Source organism: Ursus maritimus, unplaced genomic scaffold, assembly GCF_017311325.1.
Source record: "Ursus maritimus isolate PB19 unplaced genomic scaffold, ASM1731132v1 scaffold_4, whole genome shotgun sequence".
Lineage (NCBI taxonomy): Eukaryota > Metazoa > Chordata > Mammalia > Carnivora > Ursidae > Ursus > Ursus maritimus.
In genome coordinates, this window is record NW_024426552.1 from 518,415 (window position 1) to 538,680 (window position 20,266).

At 57.4% G+C, this 20,266-nt stretch overlaps 2 protein-coding genes across 3 annotated transcripts in view; both read left to right on the forward strand.

The window, feature by feature from the left end:
- The first annotated feature begins 579 nt into the window (after positions 1–579).
- SPATC1L (spermatogenesis and centriole associated 1 like) lies at positions 580–13,455 on the forward strand. The gene is made up of 4 exons (XM_040621668.1): positions 580–781; positions 5,353–5,703; positions 12,475–12,626; positions 13,129–13,455. The coding sequence occupies exons 1-4, from the start codon at positions 580–582 to the stop codon at positions 13,453–13,455; spliced, it is 1,032 nt and encodes a 343-aa protein (XP_040477602.1).
- A 2,863-nt stretch (positions 13,456–16,318) lies between these two features.
- FTCD (formimidoyltransferase cyclodeaminase) overlaps positions 16,319–20,266 on the forward strand; it is a 17,479-nt gene continuing 13,531 nt past the window's right edge. The window contains exons 1-5 of one of the 2 annotated variants that reach the window (XM_040621772.1): positions 16,319–16,461; positions 17,218–17,401; positions 17,987–18,115; positions 18,918–19,006; positions 19,141–19,320. In XM_040621772.1, the coding sequence (XP_040477706.1) occupies positions 16,408–16,461; positions 17,218–17,401; positions 17,987–18,115; positions 18,918–19,006; positions 19,141–19,320 (636 nt within the window). In that variant the 5' untranslated portion in view covers positions 16,319–16,407. The remainder of the gene's footprint in view (positions 16,462–17,217; positions 17,402–17,986; positions 18,116–18,917; positions 19,007–19,140; positions 19,321–20,266) is intronic. The other variant, XM_040621773.1, reaches the window with a different exon arrangement.

The following is a 20,266-nucleotide window of genomic DNA, read 5'->3' on the forward strand; positions in this document are numbered from 1 at the left end:
TCTGCTTTCCAGGGGTGCACCCTAATACGTGTGGCCCACCAGACGCTGGCCCAGGTTCTGGGGTCCCTGCTGACCCCACAGAGTGGGGAGCCGCACGAGAACCGTGGGAGGGCGGATGGCTCATGGGGAGGGACGCCACAAGTCGCGCAGAGTGAAGGCACAGTTCCCCTGAAGCCTGCACAAGCCACGTGGTGTGGATGGCCCGACGCGCCCCTCAGCCCAGGGCTCTGGCTGCTGCCAGGACGTGCGGAACGTTCCTGTCTCGGGCGGGGCTGCCCTCCCCACGAGCCCCGGCCCCACTTCTCCCACCTGTCCCTGTGTCCTCCTCGGCCCTCACCCTTGGCTGGGGGTGTCGCTCTGGGGGCGCTGGCCCCGGAGGCGAGGTCTGCGGGTGGCGTGGGTGGGTCCGGCGCTGGCGGGGTGACCGGCTCTTTAAGGGCGGGCGACGTCACAAGGCTGCGGAAGGCCGGGCAGCCGTGGAGCTCCGGGGCCTGGGGCTGCTTCTCGAGCGCCTGCGGGCTCTGGATCTCCACCTCCATGGGGCCGCGGGCCCGCACGTGAGCACCTGAAGACGTGGCCATGGCCGAGGGCAGCGCGCTGATGAACCGGCTCATGAGCGAGAACGCGGACCTGAAGAAGCAGGTGCGCCTCATGAAGGAGAACCAGATGCTGAAGCGTCTGCTCAGCGAGAGCTGCCAGGAGCGCTGTGGCCTCGGGGGCCGGGACCTCCTCTTCACCAAGGTGCCCGCCTACCCCGAGGACTGCTCCCCCGGGAGTGCAGGTGAGGCCGCGGGCCTGGGCAGCAGGGGCCAGCTGGCTGCTGGGGTCCCGGGGGCCGAGGCGAGGCCGCCGTGTGTGTGCAGGGCCTGGCTCTCTGACGCCGGTGGTCTCGGGTCCCCTTCCTTCCCTCAGGTCTGAGTAAACCAAGACCCAGTTCCCCATTCTGCTGTGTGTCCTCAGGTAAGGCCCTTCTCTCTGGGCCACTAAGTCCCAGCTAGCAAATGGGGTGGGGGTAGCCCCCACATCAGTGGCTGCGACCCACCAGCCCCCCGCACGGAGCTCATGGGTGCAAAGCCCGGGGTCCTTCCTGGCACCTGGACTCCTTCAGCCTCAAGGCGGACCTTGAAGAGGGAGCTCGGGACAAGCAGAGGGCAGTGGGAGTGGGGGGAGGTGGTTGGGGGGGATGGTGGGAAGAGGACAAAGATGCCCAAAGGGGCAGCTGGAGAAACCCCTAGTTCCCACCAGTCCTGAGCTCCCACCAGCAGCCAGGGCACACGCCTGTCACCAGAAGCTTGCTGAGGACGGTCTGGCCGCACAGGGACTTGTCCCCTGTGTGACATCCCACGGTGGGATGTCAGTGCTGCCTTTTTGGGCCACCAGGGATGCCCTTGTGCGGTGGCTGCAAAAGGCACTTGTCCCCAAGCCTTATCGGCACTCTGCCACCAAGAGTCACAAACCCAGTGTGGCTCCATCGTCCTTTGTCCCGAAAATCAGGCCAGGCTGGGGCCTCCTGCAAGGGCTCGGAGCCACCCCGCGTCAGCAGTGGCAGAAGACCCGGGGCCCTCCCCCGCCTCCCTCCCTCCGGCGCCTGGTCTGTAGAGGTGAGACTCTCACTCAAGCCAGGCAGCTCCGAGGGGGACCCTGGTCACGGCCCAAGTCGGGGCGGAGTCCCTGGGATGGCAGCCAGCGCTCTTGCCTGTGCGTCACCCCCAGCAAGCCCAGACCTTGCAGGACACCAGTCTCAGCAGGAGCTCCAGTCCCTGGCCAGCCGGAGGCCGAAGCCTTGCGCAGAGAGGCCTGGAGCCCCTGCTGCAGAGCCTGGGCCAAGGTCAGCGAGGCCCCGGCCGTCCTCCGAGAGGGGCCAGCTCCACTCCAGTCAGGGCCACCCCCGTGCCCGGGGCTCTGGGACGCTGCCTCGAGGCCTGGCCCTGACCCTCAGCCTTCTTTGCGGACCGGAGTTTGGCACTACTCTCGCACTGTAGGAGTTCGTGAACACAAGGGGCGCCCCCAGCAGCTCGTGTTTCTCACAGTGCTTAGCGTCTGCCTTCGAAGCGCCATGTGCTTGAAAAGCCCGTTTTCTGTATTCAACATGTGCCTGTGGCAAACTTACCGACTCCCCGGGAGGCTGTGACACACGGGCCGGGCCCCAGCTCCTGCCCCGTTCCCGCAGGCAGCCACCGTCGACGTTTCCCTGGGTTTCTCTCTGACATGTTCCTGTCCGGGGATCGTTCGGGTTTCCCTGAGCAGGGTTGAGCTGTTGCGCACGTCGATGGCCCCCACGGCTCCCCATCACGGCGGCCAGGGCAGGGCAGGCCTGCCGCGGGGGTCGGGGCCGGAAACCCTTGGTGCTGGTGAACTGTCGAGCTAGAAGCCGCTGCGGCCTCTGCACCCGTCCGGCCAGCGGCACCTTCGCGACCCCAGGGCCGCACGCAGCCGCGGTCCAGGGGAGGGTGCCCGGGCTCCCACACCAGCCGCGTCCTCGGCCGCCCGCACGCTGCGAAGCTTTTCGGTTCTGTTCTGAGTCTACAACCGCACTGTGCGCCGAGGACCATTTTAAAGGGTATCAGCGGTGTGTGTACTTGTTAATTTTGCCTTTGTCTTTGCCCTCGGAACTCTCAGAACCCTGGCATCGGTGGCCAGCGGGTGGGCCTGGGGGCGGGGGTGCGGCAGCAGGCTGGCACTGGGAGGACCCTTCTAGTCCTTTCTAAAGAACAAGAAAAATTGAGAACGAGCTTGTTGTGTTCAGTCTCTGTGACCCCGGTCCGGCCGTGGTGGGGCGCCCTTGGCTGCAGCCCTCAGCCTGCTCTATCCGGAGGCCTCGCGGCCCGGCGCTTTGCTCAGGACCTCAGGACTCTGCTCCTACGTGAGTCTGGGCTTTAGTTTCCCGTCTGTGGGTTTGCTGTGTGGGGTTTTGACATCAGAGTTGTGACCAGTTTATAACCTCGATCAAGCATGTTTTAATTTTTTTCGGTGTTGCAAACTTGTTCCTGCGGCGTAGGGATTAACAATCATCTGGAACCTGAAAGACCTTACTGTCCCCCCTGCAGGCCCGCGCCCGCGGAGCATAATGGTTTTGTAACTTCTAGATTTCTCTTCTTTACGTATTGGTGCATTTAGACTTTTTATTGGGTCATTTAAAAACACCCTCCTGCGAGAGCTCTCCCGTTGCCGCAATGTTGGTGACGCTGCAGCGACGGTTGCCTCGTCCTGGGCTTTCCGATGGTGCTTTTCTCGTTCCCAGTTCCACCTCTCGGTGTTGTTTCCCCAGAGTCGCTGTCTGCAGCTTTGCGGTCTTGCTGACGTTTCGTGGACCTGCTTCCTGCGGTCCTTTCTGCTGTTGCTAGGTTTTCTGTTTCTTAGGAGCTCGTCTTCATGTCTTGATCTGAATGTTTAACTTTTTGATGATTTTTAAAAAGGAATGAAAGCATTTAAATGACTAATTTCAACCCAAATACAGGTTTAAAAGCACCGATGTCTTAGTACGTACTGTTTTGATTTTCATTATTTCTCGATAACTGTTTTTTCATCCCTTCCTTGATGTGGTCGTTACCTGGGGGCTTTTACTTCTGGGAAGTGGGTTCTGTGCCGGTGCTTGATACTTATTTACAGTTTCATTGAAATGGAGCCTGCAGAGACGCCTACTTTTTGGACTTGACTCAAGACTAAACATTTTTGTGTTTTTCATATTAACACAGCTTTATTGAAGGCTTGTGAGGGAATCACAACTCCCTAAGCAGGAACAGAAACAAAGCCCACACCCGGCCGAGCACAACAGAAGTCCCTTTAGAACAGGCCCCGGGGAAGGCCGAGCAGCCCTTCGCCTCTGCGGGGAGGCCGCCCGCCCCCAGCAGGTCTGAGTCCCGAGCTCTGGGGCAAGCAGAGGTGTTGTCATGTCTCATTCTTGGTGAGCTCTGGAGGGGTGCTCCGTGGGCCGTTTCTGGGCTGCTCACGACCTTGTGAGGCCCCTAAGCAGACCCACGGGAATGGCCGTTTTGGCCAAGTGGGCAGACAGAAGGCAAGACACATCCTCACGGCTGTTCTTTTTTTGAACGCTTTTTTCCGGGAAAACATTGCTGGAGGTAGATTTGTTTTTCCTGGGGAGCTACATTTCAGGGTACGATTTCCTTTTTCAGGTTGTATTTATTTACGTAATCTCTACCCCAACAACCCCGAGATCAAGAGTTGCACCCTCCTCCAGCTGAGCCAGCCAGGGGCCCCTACAATTTTTCATTATGGCTCTTAAGAAACACTATTTTTCAAGCATGTATTTGCCTTATTGCTAGGAGAACAAGTTTGTCATATGGGAGTAGAAAAGGATTTTATAAATCACAAAAAGATTCAGTAAGTTAAAGTTGATCACGTTACAATTTTTAAAATTCTGCATGACAAGTCAGTATTAAAGAGATTAAAATATAGACAAGGTCCCCAATGGAAGAAGACATTTACAACACTTTTCATCAACAAGGGATTAGTACGCAGGAGACAAAAAACTGCTACAAATAATTTTACAGACTACTCACCAACCCCCCCCCCAAAAAAAGCCAAAAATGAGCAGAGAAAAGGCAAAGATAATTCCCCTAAGGAAAACCTGAGGGTAACGAGCTCGTGACAAGCCGTTCAGTGTCACCGGGGATTAGGGAAAAGCCACGTGATGCCGTCAGCCTGGTCTGTGCTTACCTAGGACCGGCGAAGCTGCTGGAATGTTCTACGTCCCGCTACTGCAGAACACGGAGAAAGTTAGGCAGGCACACGGCTCTGCCCAGTGTAGACGGTGGAGGGTGCTCACTGTGAGCAAGGGGGCGCAGCAAGGGGTGCCGATTATAGCTTTGCTTTTTCAAGGAAACCAGGGATTTTCCTCATGTCTGTCAGCAGAGCAACGGACATGAAAATTGCTGTGTGTGTGTGTGTGTGTGTGTGTGTGTGTGTGTGTGCGCATCACGCATGTGCCAGGAAATGGTTGCATGTGTCAGGTAAGCTGCCCGACAACTCAGCATGGATAAATTTTCAAAAAAGACAAGGCTGCAGCTAAGAGGTATGTGGCGGAATAAAACATGGATAGGGTGGTACCATTTATGTAAAAACTTAAAAGCGTATACAGGTGGCTCTGTACTGTGTGTGGACGCACGGGCCGGTAGGAAGCGCCTGGAGGCGTGCACACTCGCCTTGCCCGTGAGCTTGCGGCTGGGGGCTTCCTTGGATGGGGTGGGCACCCTCCAGAGGGAGGACGAGGGCTCTGAAGCAGGGGGTGGGGTGTCACAGCCTGAGGCTGGGATGCGGGTGTTCTCCAGTATTGTCTCCCTCCTTAGGGATGTTTCAGGAACACAGCCTGACTTCCCTCCCTCCCCATCCCAGTTGCAGACTTTGGAAGGTTCTCCAGTGCCCCCGACGCACCCTCCCAGCTGCAGACGTCCTCCCTGGAGGACCTGCTGTGCTTGCACGCCCCCATCTCCAGTGAGGACGACGCCTCCCCTGGCTGTGCGACCTCCACCCAGGTGCCCTTCAAGGCTTTCCTCAGTCCCCCAGAGCTGCGTGCACCTCGAGGCACTGACAGGAAGCTGTCCCCACTCCTGAGCCCCTTGCAGGACCCGCTGGCGGACAAGACCCTGCTGGAGCCCAGGGAGATGGTCCGGCCCAAGAAAGTGTGCTTCTCGGAGAGCAGCCTGCCCTCTGGGGACAGGACCAGGAGGAGCTACTACCTTAACGGTATGGCCTAGCAAGGGGTGGGCACCAGGGTGGGCACCGGGGTGTGGTGGCGGGCAGCTGGGGAGGGTGGGCTGGTGGCCAGCTGGCCAAAGCTTCTCCGTATTCCAGCAGAGGTGCAGAATATGGCTGGGAGGCCAGGGCCTGAGGCTGCTTCTGTTAAAATTTTGTGCCTATTAAGAAAAACTGAGTTGCTTACCTTATGATGCAGTTGTCAGAGTTCTTCATATACTCTGCACACAAGTCCTTTTCTGGGCATATGGTTTGCAAATGCAGTCCCCCAATCTGTGGGTTTTCCTTCTGCATAACTGTTCTGTAAAGAGCAAAACTGTTTCATTCGATGAAGTCTGGTTTATTGATTTTTTCTTTTGTATAGTTCACGCTTTTTGTGCCCTATTTAAGAAATCTTTGTCACACTGAAGGTGAGTCTCAAGGATTCTCTCCTGCGTGGTGTTCTAGAAGTTTTATGGGTTTGGGTTTTACATTTAGGTTTCTGACCAATTTCAGGTCAGTTCTTGTACGTGGTAAGAGATTCGCATTACACGGCTACTTCTTCCAGCACCAGTGTTGAGAAACATGATTTTTTCTCCATTGACTTGTCTTGACGCGTTTGTCCACGTATGTATGAGTGTATTTCTGGATCCTCCATGCGATTCTGTTTATCTGTCTGTGTTGATTCCAATACATACTGTCTCGATTACTGTAGCTTTAAAGTAAGACTCTTAGTCAGATGGTATACATTTTTCAACTTTGCTCCTTTTTCAAAGTTGTTCTGGCTATTGTAGGTCCTTTGCATTTTCACATGAATTTTAGAATCATCTTATCTGTTTGTTTTTTTAAAAATATTTATTTATTTATTTGAGAGGTAGGGAGGGGCAGAGTGAGAGGGAGAGAGACACTCAAGCAGACTCCCCGCTGAGCATGGAGGCCAATGTGGGGCTTGATCCCACCCCCTGACATCAGACCTGAGTCAAAATCAAGAGTCGGATGCCCACCTGACTGAGCCACCCCAGTGCCCCTCAACTTGTCTGTTTTTACAAAAAATCTCCTGGGAGTTTGGGATTGCCCTGTATCTACAGATTGATTAGGTCGGTTCTCAGGGAAATGACGCCTGAACAATATTGAACCTTTGGAGCCATGAATACTGTATGTCTCTCTGTTTGTGTAGTTGTTTAAAAATGTCTTTCAACAATGTTTATAATTTCCTAAGTCAAGGTCTTGCCCATTTTTGTTAAAGTGACCCCTCCATATTTTCACATTTTTGATGCTACAGAAGTAGTATCCCTTTGTCATTGTTGATTTCTGATTATTCATTTTTAGTATACAGTAACACAATTGATTCTTGTGTATTTATTCCTGTGATGCTTAATTTTATTTGTCAACTTGACTGGCCCATGAAGTACCAGATATTTAGTCAAACATTCTGGGTGTTTCTGTGAAAGCATTTTGGGTGAGTTTAACATTTAAATCAATAGACTGAATAAGCGCATTGCCCTCCCAGTGTGGGTGGGCCTCATCTAATCAGCTGAAGGCCTAAATAGGACAAAAGGGCTAATCCTACCCTGAGGAGGAGAGAATTCCTCCTGTCTGACTGTCTTTGGACTTGACCTGAAACATCCCTTCTTCTTGAGTCCCAAGCCTGCAGTACTCTGGACTGAAATCACACCGTTGGTTCTCTCGGTTCTCAGACCTTCAAAGTTAGGCTAGAGCAACATTTTCAGTCCCTCCAGGTCTCTACTTGCTGACTCACCTTGCGGATCTTGAGACTTGTTAGTCTCTATAATCACGTGAGATGATTCCTTACCCCCCGCCACACACACATGCACACACCCTATTGGTTCTGTTTCTGTTTCTCTGGAGAACCCTGACAAAATATGACCTTGTGTCTTGCAACCTGACTGAGCTCATTTATTTGTTCCAATAGCTTTTTGTGGATTCCTTAGGATATAGGATTGTGTCATTTGCGAATATAGACAAGTTTATTTTTCCATTTCTAGCTTGTATTCCTTTTCTTTTTTTCTTTTTTTTTTTTTAAAGATTTTATTTATTTATTTATTCGACATAGAGACAGCCAGCGAGAGAGGGAACACAAGCAGGGGGAGTGGGAGAGGAAGAAGCAGGCTCATAGCAGAGGAGCCTGATGTGGGGCTCGATCCCGTAATGCCGGGATCACGCCCTGAGCCGAAGGCAGACGCCCAACCGCTGTGCCACCCAGGCGCCCCTCCTTTTATTTTTTTCTTATTGCATTGGCTAGAACCTCTAGCACGTGTTGGATAGAAATGGTGACAGTGGACATTTTTGTCTCTTCCTAATTTAGGAGGAAAGCATTCAGTCTGTCACTGGTAAGTACGACGTTAGCTCAGGTCTCTGTAGATACCCTTTATCAGGTCAAGGAAGCTGTCTTTAATTCTCAGTTTCCTGAGACTTATAATGACTCTATTGACTGAGCCGGCCAGGCACCCCACGTTGACTGATTTTTGAATTATAAACCAACCTTGCATTCCTGAGATAAACCCTACTTGGTCATCACGTATTATACTTTTTTGTATTGTTGGACTTAATTTCCTAAACTTTTGTTGAGAATTTTTGCTGTCTGTGAGGGATATTGGGCTGTAGTTGTTGTTGTTGTTGTTTAATGTCATTTTCTGGTTTTGGTACCAGGTTAATGTTGACTTCCATGAATGAGGTGGAAAGTGCTCCATCCTTTTTAATTATCTAGAAGAGTTTATATAGAATTGATATTATTTACTCTTCAGATATTTGGTAAAACTCACCACTGAAACCACCTGGGTCTTTAATTTTCTTTGTAGGAATGTTTCCCCTGCTGCAAATTTATTTTCCTTAGTTGATATACAGCTATTCAAATGATCTCTTTCTTCTTGAGGGAGCTTTGGCAGCTCACTCACAATAGCGCACTTTCATGTTTTCTTAAGGAATTGGTCCATTTCATCTATCTCATCAAATGCATCAGTATAAAATTGTTCCTAAAGTTCCAGTATTATCCTGTTATCGTCTGTAGCATCTGCGGTGATACCACCTCCAATTTCTGACAGTGGTAGTGTTCGTCTTCTTTCTCTTTTCCCCTAACATGTCTGGCTAGAGGTTTGTCAATTTTATTGACTTTTTTTTGAAGAATAGATTTTGGCCGGATCTTGGAAGGCCCAGGTTGGACTAGAATTGATTTCTAGAACATCTCAGGTGTATATCACTTCTTCCATCTAATTTATGCTTTAAGGACAGGGGTGGGAAGAGAGGCTGATTCCTGGTGTGAGACGTGTACTAATACAGAAGGGAGTTTGCACCCTGCGCCTCTGTTCCCCTCATGTGCTCTGATGCGTTGCTGTGCAGTCAGTCTGGCTCTCAGCCCTAACGCCGGGGTAGCTTCGGCAGCTTTGCAAAGTGATGAGGGAAGGAGCACACTGAAACTACAATGCAGTGCTGAAAGAAAGTGCAGAGGACCTGAATAAGTGGAAAACCATCTCGTGTTCATGGTCCAGAAGGCTTCATATCGTTAAGATGGCAGCACTCTCCAAACTGATCTGCAAATCCTACCCAAATCCCTGTCAAAACCCCAGCTGGCCTCCTTGTAGAAATTGACAAACTCATCCTGAAATTCAGATGGAAGCGTAAGGGACCCAGAGGAGGCAAAACAATCTTGAGAAAGGAGAGCAAAATTGGAGGACTCACACTTTCCAGGTCTGAAACTTACTATAAAGCTACAGGAATGCAGACAGTGTGTTAGTCTTAAAGACAGACGTACAGAGATCAGTGGAGTAGAACTGAGTCCAGAAATAAGCCCAAGCATTTACAGGTTTAATATGCAACAAGGGCACCAAGACAATTCAATCAGAGAATAGTCTTTGCAACAAATGGTTCTGGGACAAGTGGACAAACACATGCACAAGAACGAAGGTGGCCCTCACACTACAAATGAAAATTAACTCAAAATGTATCAAAGACTTAAAAAATCTGAAAGAGCTAATGCCATAAAACTCTTAGAGGAAAACACAGAGATAAAACATACGACTTGGATTTGGCAAGAGGTTTTGAGACGTGACACCAAAAGCATGAGCAACAAAAAGAAAAGTGTATACTCTGGGCTTTATCAAACGTAAAAACTTAGGTATTTCAAAGGAACACATTTCAAGAAAGTGAATTCAACCCACAGAGTGGGAGAAAATATTTGTCAATCAGATGATAAGGGACTAGTATCCAGGATATATAAGGACTCTCCACAACTCAACAGTAAAAAGACAAACCAATTAAAAATGGGCAAAGAATTCAAAGGAACGTTTCCGGAGAAGACCTACAAATGGAGAATCAGCACATCAAAGATGCTCAGTATCATCGGTCACCAGCAAACCGCTGATGACATCACAGTGAGACACCGCTGCATGCCCCCAGGATGACTGTCATAAGAACGAGGGACAAACACGGCATTGGTGAGGTGTGGAGACATTGGAACGCATATACGTTGTCGCCGTGGAAACAGTTTGGCATTTCATCAAAAATTAAACATAGAATTACCGTGTGTCCCACCACTTCCCCTCCTAGGTATGTATCTAAAGGCACTGAGAACATCTGACCACACAAAGATTTTTATATGAATGTTCGTAGCGGCATTATTCATAATAGCCCCAAGCCTGTCAGCGGACAAAGGGATAAACAGAACGTGGTCCCCCCACACAGTGGGGTGTCACTCAGCATAGACAGGAACGCAGTGCTGACCCAGCGGCAGTGTGGACGGACCTCGGGAACGGCTGCGTGACGACGTGGGTAGGAAATGTCCAGCATAGCTGCGACCAGGGACAGGAAGTTGGTGCTTGCAGGGTCCGTGGAAGAGCGTCGTGTGACCGCTAGCGGGTACAGGGTTTTGTTTCGTTTCGGAATTTGGTTGTGCTGACAGCTGTACAACTCTGTGAATATAGAAAAACATCTGAATTGCATACTTGAAGAGAGTGAATTTTATAGTATGTGCATTATTTGAAGTGAGGTCCAAGGCTGTGATGGGAGCCACGGCCAGTCCTACGGCTCCAGCTGCCTGAGTGACTACCCTCCGTGGCCCCGTGGCCCCAGCATTTCATACCAGTGCTTCTCCTCAGCCCTCAGAAACCTGCCCGGCCTCCGCTCATATCCGGCTTCCCCCGCGCTGTGACCCTTCAGCCTCAGGGCCCCCCAGCTCCAAGGCCCTCATGGGGTTCTGTGGGGGAGCGTGTGGCTCTGGCCGCGTGGCTCAGGCGGGGCCCTCTGCCTGGGGCATCCACACCCTTGTGCCCCCCCCCCGCTCCCCATCTGCACCTGCAGAGCCACCTCCCCTGGGCCTTGTCCGTGGGCACTCCCCGCTCAGTGGCTGCGGTGCGTGGCTGAGGGATCGAAAGCACAGCGCCCCCAGGCCTATTGTCCATGGCTATCCGGGGGCCTCTGTCAGCGGCCTGCCCTGAAAGGAGCTGAGAACCCGGGTTGATGGGCTGTTATGCGCTGGGAGGGGCCCCCTGCTCCTGTGGTGTGAGTGACTGGGCAGCCTTCTGGGACGAGCGGTTAGGTGGACCCAGTCACAGGATGGGGCCAGGGAGGGCAAACACCTGCCCACGGCCACAGGCACAGTCAGTCCTGGAGCCCCGCAGCATTCACGGCACAGACGGCCGTGCAGGGGCTGCTCCGGGGCTGCTGTGGGTGTCCTGCGTCTTGGGTCACCCAGCCCCTGCATGCACGGCCTGCCCACCGGCTGGACCCCCCAGGCTTGCACCCAGTCCACGCCCTGGAGGGTGTGCATTGTGCTGAGGCTTGGAAAAGCCATGGAGGCTTCAGGAAAGGCTGTGCAAGTGGGTGTGTTATCGTCTCCGGTGGGGATCGAAGAGCAGAATGCAGAGGTAGCAGGAGCCGGGGGCCCCGTCGGATGGAGGGTCTCTGGGGCAGAGGCTCTGCTCATGTGGGGTCCCTCACCGTCAGGCGCATTGCCTGGGTGTTTTTCGGAGAGCACACAGTTCGGAGGGTTTAATACACAGAGGCTGCCGTGGAGGGGCAGGTTGGGAAGCAGGTTTTGGAGACAAGGGTGGGTGACGTCAGGTGCCTGTTAACATCAGGGAGATAATTACAAACAGGATCTCCTGCCAACCCAGCAATCCTCTCCACAAACGTAGGGAAGAGTTTTATCATCAAGTACACATGAAACCAGCCTGCGATGCACAGGCAGCCTGAACACGTGACGTGGGTTACATACGTGCCCGCAGGAGGGTAGGGGACACGTCTGGCCCACCCCGAACGCACCTGGTTGGAGGGCTGGGGCCTCTGTGATAAGCACGGGTCACCCTTGACCCAGGTGTCTGGGCAGATGCCCCTGGTGCTGGGGGGACAAGACAGACAGTCCTGGGCTGTAAAAAACAAGCTTTTAAAGACATTTCTGTCCATCTCAAAGGGGCAGAGAGAGAGGACTTAGGATCATGTTACTGAGGTTGCTCTAAGAGGGAGAAGAGGACAGGTCTCTCTCCCTTTTGGCAACAGAAAACTCAGTTTTCCTCTCCATTTGTATTTATCCTCACCATTGGGGGTAGGGGAAGCAGCAATGGGGGGAGGGCACCCTGCAGCTCCATCATGCTTCGTAGGGCTCTTCGGGGAGCCGGGCCCCAGCAGCTGCACCCCAAACCTGCAGAGGCTGTGTTTAAGTTGGTCCTTTCCCTAAAATGGATCCTGGGGCACCAGCAGGAGGGAGGTGGGGCCCCCTGACCGTCCTGTCCTGGGACCCCTGGCCTGTCTCACTACCTCCGCTCCTCACAGAGATTCAGAGCTTCTCCAGCGCTGAGAAGGATGGGCGCATAGTCGGGGAGATCGCCTTCCAGCTGGACCGGCGCATCCTGGCCTATGTCTTCCCGGGGGTGACCCGGCTGTACGGCTTCACCGTGTCCAACATCCCTGAGAAGATCAAGCAGGTGCACCTTGACACCCCGGGGTCCCCTCCCTGCCCCATAGCCCCTCCCTGCTGTGGGGGGCCCGTCACTGCCCTGGCAGCCCTCCCTGTCCTGGGTCCTCTCATTGCCTCCAGGTCCCCTCCCTTGCGCAGGATCCCCGTTGCTGCCCTGGGGGAAACGTCCCTTTGCTGCCCCCTCCCCTGTGGTGCCCACACAGCTGTAGGCCTGTGGGCGGCTGAGGACTGTCGAGGCCCACGTGTGACAGGGCGCGATGAGCCGCTGCCGTGAGCATCTCTGCTGGCGCCCAGCGTTCTGTGGCCTGGGACAGTCCCAGCCGCGGCTCCCGGGCCCACGGCTCACCGCGCCTTGTGGCCTCCGCGCTAGGGGTGCAGCTCCCGCTCCGGCCGACCCCGTCTGCTGGGGGGCACCTGGGAGCCTGCGCTCGGCTGGGCTCGGGCTCGGCTCTGGGGCGCCTCCCGCGTCCGCAGCCTCCTTCACGGAAACCTGGTCGCTGTGCCCCCAGACGTCCATCAAGTCCCTGGACGGCTCGGTGGACGAGAAGAAGCTGCGCGAGCTGACGCACCGCTACCTGACGCTCACGGCGCGCCTGGAGAGGCTGGGCTACAACCGCGACGTGCACCCGGTGTTCAGCGAGTTCCTCATCAACACCTACGGCATCCTGAAGCAGCGGCCCGACCTGCGCGCCAACCCGCTGCACAGCAGCCCGGCCGCGCTGCGCAAGCTGGTCATCGACGTGGTGCCCCCCAAGTTCCTGGGCGACTCGCTGCTGCTGCTCACCTGTCTGTGCGAGCTGTCCAAGGAGGACCACAAGCCGCTCTTCTCCTGGTGAGCCCGCCCCGGCGCCGCCACGCCTTTCCTGCAATAAACGTGTTTGTTCCAAACCCGGGGGCCGCGTGCCTCCTGGTGTCCCCTCGGGCCGGGGGAAGGGCTGCGTCCGCCCACGGAGCGCCCAGGGCCGCAGGCGCCGGAGCAGGCGCCTCTCTCGGCCCGGGCCGCGCACCACAGGCGCCCAGCCCGCCCGCCGCCCACACCCGCGCGGCACTGTCGCACTTTATTAAAATAATCTGTTTACCTGTGTACCTTTACCGTTGGCTCTTTGAGGGCATGGAGAGCACCGCACCAGGTGCCCGCCGGTGTTTGTGGAATGAAGCCTGGACAGAGCCTCGAGGGGAGGGGCTGTGGCTCAGGCTGGGCTCCCGGACCCTCCAGCCCTCGGACCTCCCACGGGAGGTCTCAGTCTCCTCCCCGGAAGGGGCCGGCAGCTGGTTTCCCCAAACGCAGAGCCTGGGGCAAGGATTCGGGAGCGGCAGGACAGCTAGAATCTGCAGAGCCCCGTGCAGAATGAAAACACAGGTCCCTTGTTCCAAAGCGGGAATTTCAAGACTGTGAGGGCAGCACTTTGGGCAGAGAGGAGGGCCCATGCCGCTGTGTGGATTGCGGGAGAATCTTTATCTGGGAGGTGATTTGATGCGCCCCCACCCCTCACCCCAGTGGAGCCATCAGGTCCCTGTCTCTCCTGAGGTCTTGAGGACAGCTGACCTCCTGGGCCCACAGTCTGGACAAGGGCCTGGTGCTGGCACCTTCCCGGGCCTTGGCTGTGAATGGAGGGTCTCTGGTCACTTCTCTGCTGTGGGTGTAAGGATGAAAGTACTGGGGTGTCGGGACCAACTGCAGCTGGGGCAACCTGTGCCTTGGTCCTCATAGCCTCATGTATCCCAGAGGCCCCGGCACTCTTTTGTCAGCTTGGGCAGCCAGAGAAGGCACCGAAGAACAGGGTGGTTCAGAGGACATGCTGGAGGCTGGCCGCCCCAGGTCCAGGCGTTCACAGGGCTGGCGTCTCCCGAGGCCTTTCTCCCGGGCGTGTGGATGCCGTCTTCTCCCTGTGGCCTCACATGCTTGTCCCCGTGCATGTCTGTGTCCTGATTTCCTCTCACCGTAAGGACACCAGTCAGAGATTAGGGTCACCCTATGACAGACATAATTTTAACTTTATTACTCTTTTATAGATCCTGTCTCCAAATATAGCTGCGTTCTGACGTGCTGGGAGTCAGGGCTTCCACATAGGATTTCGGGGCTGGGCACCATTCAGTCCATGACTGATGCCATCCTCCCCTTCCAGCCACTGGACAGCAGCCCCCAGCTGAGGGACTCAGCCCCCGTGGGGGCCTGTGGAGGGTGCACAAATTCGGCGCCGGGGCTATTTGTTGGAGGAAGGGCTGGTGGGCACTTCTGGGCACCGCTGGCATGCAAGCTCTCGGTGGGTGAGCCGTGGTGTTAGGACCCGGGTTTGGAAGGATGCTTTTGTTGGGTCTTTGCTGTCTGCCAGGTCCTGCCCAGGCTCCCCCACCCCTTGTGGGACCTAGAAGTGGCATAGCTGTCCTCATGTTCTCCCAGGGGAGCTGGCTGGAGAGGACCTGGCTGCCCCCAGCCTCCGAGGGTCTCTGGGCTTGTCCGGCTGCTCCGGGGGTGGCGGCTGGAGGGGTGGGGTCCCAAGGCCCACACAGCTGGGGGTCCAAGAGATTGGGCGTCTGCTCACCTGGGCCCTGTGGCCGCCCCTGCACTGCTATGGCTGTGTGGGCGCCTGTGCCTGGAGGATGACAGATGGGGTTTGGTCTGCTCTGGGAGGGCCCTGCAGGGGGCTAAGAGTGCCCTGAGAGGCGGGGCAGAGTTGAACCTCAGGGTCGAGGTGTCCATGCACTGCTGGGGTAGCCACGTGATAGGAAGCCTTGCGGACTGGAAATGCCCACCCCATTCACGACGGTGCTGACCCGGCTGGGCTCTCTGGGTGCAGGGCCCTGGGCTGCTGGCCTGGGCACATCACCCCTTCGTGAGGAGCCTCTGGCCTCGGGGAAGAGCAGCCAGCAGCTGGGGCAGCTGGGGCTTCACTGTGAGCACTTGTCCTGCAGGGGCATCCACGCACCACACAGACTTGACCCCTCCCCCCACTCTCCGGCATGACCAGGCTGCGCTGACCTCTGCTAAGAGCCAGGGCCACCGATGGGGTCTGCCACACAACTCTTCCGTCTTCCTGCTGCCTGAAGCTCAGAAGTCAACATGAAGAAATTCAGCGGGTCACCTGGAGGGTCACTGGAGGGTCACTGGAGGGTCACACATGGAGGGTCACATGGAGGGTCACTGGAAGGTCACTGGAGGGTCACTTGGTGGGTCACTAGAGGGTCACTGGAGGGTCACTGGAGGGTCACACATGGAGGGTCACATGGAGGGTCACTGGAAGGTCACTGGAGGGTCACTTGGTGGGTCACTAGAGGGTCACTGGAGGGTCACTGGAGGGTCACACATGGAGGGTCACATGGAGGGTCACTGGAAGGTCACTGGGGGGTCACCTGGAGGGTCACTAGAGGGTCACTGGAGGGTCACTTGGAGGGTCATAGGAACAACCACCAGAAGGCCCCGGGCCAGGCTGGAATTGGAGCCTGGGCTGATCTGAGTCCTTCACCCGGGGAGGACGGGAGGACGTTTTCCCCCTGAGGGTCTTGGTCACATGGCTGCTTTCAGGCGAGCCGGCCCCTGGCCGGGTGGGAGGATCCCTCCTCCTCCATTGTCTGGCTCACAGAGGTCCGGCCCCCTTCCTGTTGTGCTCCGTGTTTGCACAGGGACCATAGCTGGTCCCTCCTGGCCGTGGCTGGTGGCTAATCAGCAGCCCGGCTGCCGTGGGAGGGCCCTGGCGGGTGGATAAAGGCCCCACCAGGCACCGGAGGGCAGTGTCCCTCCTCCCCTGCGTGTGCCCGGTGAGAGGAGCGCCAGGATCAAGGCCCAGACCATGTCCCAGCTGGTGGAATGTGTTCCCAACTTCTCAGAGGGGAACAACCAGGAGGTGAGGTGCAGAGAGGCTGGGCAAGGGGCTCGGGGCAAGGGGAAGGGGGTGTGCTTCGTGTGGGGTCGGGGAGTATCTTCTCTAAAATGGAACCACTTCCCGTCGTCAGCCCAGAGCGAGGTGCCCATGAGCGCAGGGACTCAGAGCGGCTGGCCAGGGGTGAGGAAGAGGCAGCGGGATGGGTAGTCAGGCAGGGGTCCTGGCCCCGGGTCTGGGCCGCAAGGCTGTTGAAAGGTCCCCAAACCTTCTCAGGTGGGCTCTGCTCTTATGCGCATGTTACCTAGGGGGACACTGAGGTGTATGGATCTGGTGCAGGCTACTGGGGGCCACGGAGCCCCTGCTCCCAACCACAGGGCTGTCCTGCTGCCTCAGAAGTTTCCGGACCCTTCATGCCCCTCCCCTAGTGCAGATGCTCCCACTAGGGACCACGTGGGGGGCCAGAGCCCTGACCCTCCGTGACCCTGGCCTATAGGTCACCTTCTTGGAGCCCCACAGTCCCTCCACCCGGGTTCTGATTCCTGCCTCAGATTCCCCTGCAGGGTGCCGCCTGCTTCCTTTTCTTGGCGACCACAGCTCAGTGATGGGCCTCCCTGGGCTTTCGCTCTCTGAGGAATTCCCAAATGGTCAGGACCGGCCCTTTAGGCCCACGTTTGGGTGGTGGTTGGGGGCAGCAGGAGACGCATGGCCACCTCTGAAGCTCCTGCTCCTTCTTCCAAGTGGGGAAACCGAGGCACGGGGTCGGGCTTTCGTCCCCAGGTGATTGACGCCATCTCCCGCGCCGTGGCGCAAACCCCGGGCTGCGTGCTGCTGGACGTGGACGCTGGCCCCTCCACCAACCGCACTGTCTACACGTTCGTAGGGCAGCCCAAGGACGTGGTGGAGGGGGCCCTCAATGCCGCCCGGGCTGCCTTCCAGCTCATCGATATGAGCCAGCACAAAGGTGAGGGTTCCTCGCGCACAGGGTGTGGGGGCTGCCCGGCCCGCAGGCTTGCCCTGGGAGGACCCCAGAGCCCCCTGAAGGGTCTCAGGCGCAGCCCACCGAGGCTGCGGTGCCAGGCTAAGGCCCGTGGAGACCTCTTCCATGTTTCAGGGGTTCCCAGGAGCGACGGGCAGTGAGGCTCAGGCATCCCGTGCAGGCCTGGGGGCTGGGGGGCCAGGGAGCAAAGACTCGGAAACCGGCCTGTCAGCAGCCCGCAAAACCAAACACGTCTGCTGTGGCAGGCAGGTCAAAGGTTGGTGGACACGCCGGGAGCAGGTCAAGAGGGCAGGGGCCCTGGCCACTCCCATGTGGAGGGAATTCGCAGGTGATTGCAACTGTAGAGAGTTAGAAAGCCGATCTCGAAGCCAGAGCTCCCTGGGGGAGGCGCCGTCAGGGTTTGGGAAGGACGCTCTAAGCTGCGGGGGGAGGGTGGGGGGTGGCGGGCTCTGAATGCTCAGCTTGGCAGCGCGGGGTCCACGAGCCCGCTGAGCCCACGCCCACGCCTGGGCCCCCCGGCCACCCTTGCCCAGCCCCCTCTCTCTGCAGGGGAGCACCCTCGGATGGGCGCCCTGGACGTGTGCCCCTTCATCCCTGTGAGGGGCGTCAGCATGGATGAGTGTGTGCTCTGTGCCCAGGCCTTCGGCCAGCGGCTGGCGGAGGAGCTCGGTGTGCCAGGTGAGTGCCCGGAGAGGGACGCCCTGGCAGGGGCGCCCCCTGCAGGTCCCCCCGCTGCACTGCAGCTCCCTCAGGTACTCTGCACACGGAAGGGGGGCTGCGGGCCACTGCTGGGGGGGGCAGTGGCTCCCGCGCGCTGCCCCGCAGTGGACGCTGCTCGGCTGCTCCGTAAAGTCAAGTCCGTGCTGCCTAATAGAATAATCTCGCTTGGGGAATTAACCAAATCAAGAAATTATTCACGTGAGACAAACGGAGACAAGCGGGAAGCAGCCTGTGCAGGGGTCTCCAGAACGCCGGGCGCACGCGGGGCTCGGGCTCAGGCAGAGGGATGCGTGAGGGCAGGGCCCAAACCCACGCCCTGCGGGTACCCGCCGGTGTGCGCCAGGCTGTCACCGTTGTCGTGGAGACATTGGGAGTTTGTGGTGATTTTGTTTCCTTTTCTCTGTGTTTCTTAATTTGTGGTCATATTCACTGTACAATGAAAATACACTTTAGAAAGAAAGGTGAGCCTGCTTCCATCCTGAGCGTCTGCTCCTATCTCGGGGACATCTGTGCGGGGGGAGCAGCGGGGGGGCCTGCCCTGTCCCTGGGTGGGCAGAGGGGGGGGTCCTGGCCCAAACGGAGTGTCCATAGTGACCACCCACACCCATCCCACGAGGCAGAGGGAGATGGGAGCCGAGGGAAAGGCAAGTTGGTCCCCCAGGCTGAGGCTGGCAGAAGCGTCCTGCCTCATTTCTCCTCCAGGAGTGGGGGTTCCGGGCTGCCCACCGGCGGGGACCCTGACCAGCCGGCTCCCTTGCAGTGTACCTCTATGGGGAGGCGGCCCAGACGGCCAGTCGCCGGACCCTGCCGGCCATCCGGGCTGGGGAGTACGAGGCCCTCCGTGAGAAGGTGCGTGTCTCCTCACCAGGGCGGGCGGGTGGAGGGCTGCACTCTGCAGGGGTGGGTGCCCTCCTCCTTCCCTGACCTTGGAGGGGCGTCTCTCCTGTGGGGGACACCACAGCCTAGGGTGAGTCTCCCCACAGCTCAAGCAGGCCGAGTGGGCGCCCGACTTCGGCCCCAGCTCCTTTGTCCCCAGCTGGGGGGCCACGGCCACGGGGGCACGGAAGTTCCTCATTGCGTTTAACATCAACCTGGTCAGCACCAAGGAGCAGGCCCACCGCATCGCCCTCAACATTCGGGAGCAGGGGCGTGGGAAGGACAAGGTGAGCAGCCTGCCGTCCCCACGGGCCATGGCACTCTCCCCGCGGAATCCTGAGGGGCTCAGGGAGAGCCTCAGAGGTGGGGTGGCGCCGTGGTGTGGACCTGCTGACCAGCCCAGCCTTGGTGTCCATGACAAGTGGACGAGGCCGGTGGGGTTCCAGTGTTTGACGTTGGGGGGCGCTCGCTTAAAAGGCGTTTCCGTGGCAGCAGGCAGGGGTATAGCTGTTGCTAGAGTCATACATCTGGGGCAACAGCTGCTTCGGAGCCCCAGAGCCCCCAGGTAACTCCAGCCCCCCGCACACCCCCAGGTGCCCTGGGGCCCTGACCCACCATGTCTGCCACAGCAGCTGCCCCCCAGTTTGAGCGCCAGTCTTGCAGGGAGTGTGATTTGGACCCACAGACACAGAGGCACTTGGTGAAGGAGGTGAAGGGTGACATCTTGCCCACCTGTCGGCTCCCCAGCCCTAGAGACCTGGGTGCCCCCACACAGCTGAGGCCCCAGGAGCCTGGCACAGGCAGCAGTGTGTAGGCACGACCATGCAAGCCGGGCAAACCCCAAATCCTTTTCGTTCCTGCTGAATTTGGAGCTCAGAGGTCCCTCCTCAGGTGGACTGAACCACCCTAAGGAGTGAGGAGTGGGGAGGCAGCCTCTGGGGTGAGGGAGGGATGGCAGGGACCACGCACAGGAGTGTAGGGGTGGGGGGGGGTGGCCCCAGGCGAGACCCCAGCACATGGTGTGGGCGGAATGCTGGCCTGAGCCTGGTGCCGTGGGCGGGGGCCTCAGTTTCCCTGTGGTAGGCGGGGCCCTCCCCAGCTGGCTCAGAGCTCTGGTGTGTGAGGAGGGCCGCCCACCCGCCGTCCAGGCAGCACCACAGATCCGCAGGCCATGGCATCTGTGGAGGGAGGGAGCCCTCCTGCCAGCTTAGCCGGCGGGGGGGGGGGGGGGGG

Coding starts and splice junctions, on each gene's coding strand:
- SPATC1L (XM_040621668.1), top strand. CDS start 580: ATGGCCGAGGGCAGCGCGCTGATGAACCGGCTCATGAGCGAGAACGCG. Junction 5,704..12,474: donor GAGGAGCTACTACCTTAACG/GTATGGCCTAGC, acceptor CGCTCCTCACAG/AGATTCAGAGCTTCTCCAGC. Junction 12,627..13,128: donor TCCCTGAGAAGATCAAGCAG/GTGCACCTTGAC, acceptor CTGTGCCCCCAG/ACGTCCATCAAGTCCCTGGA.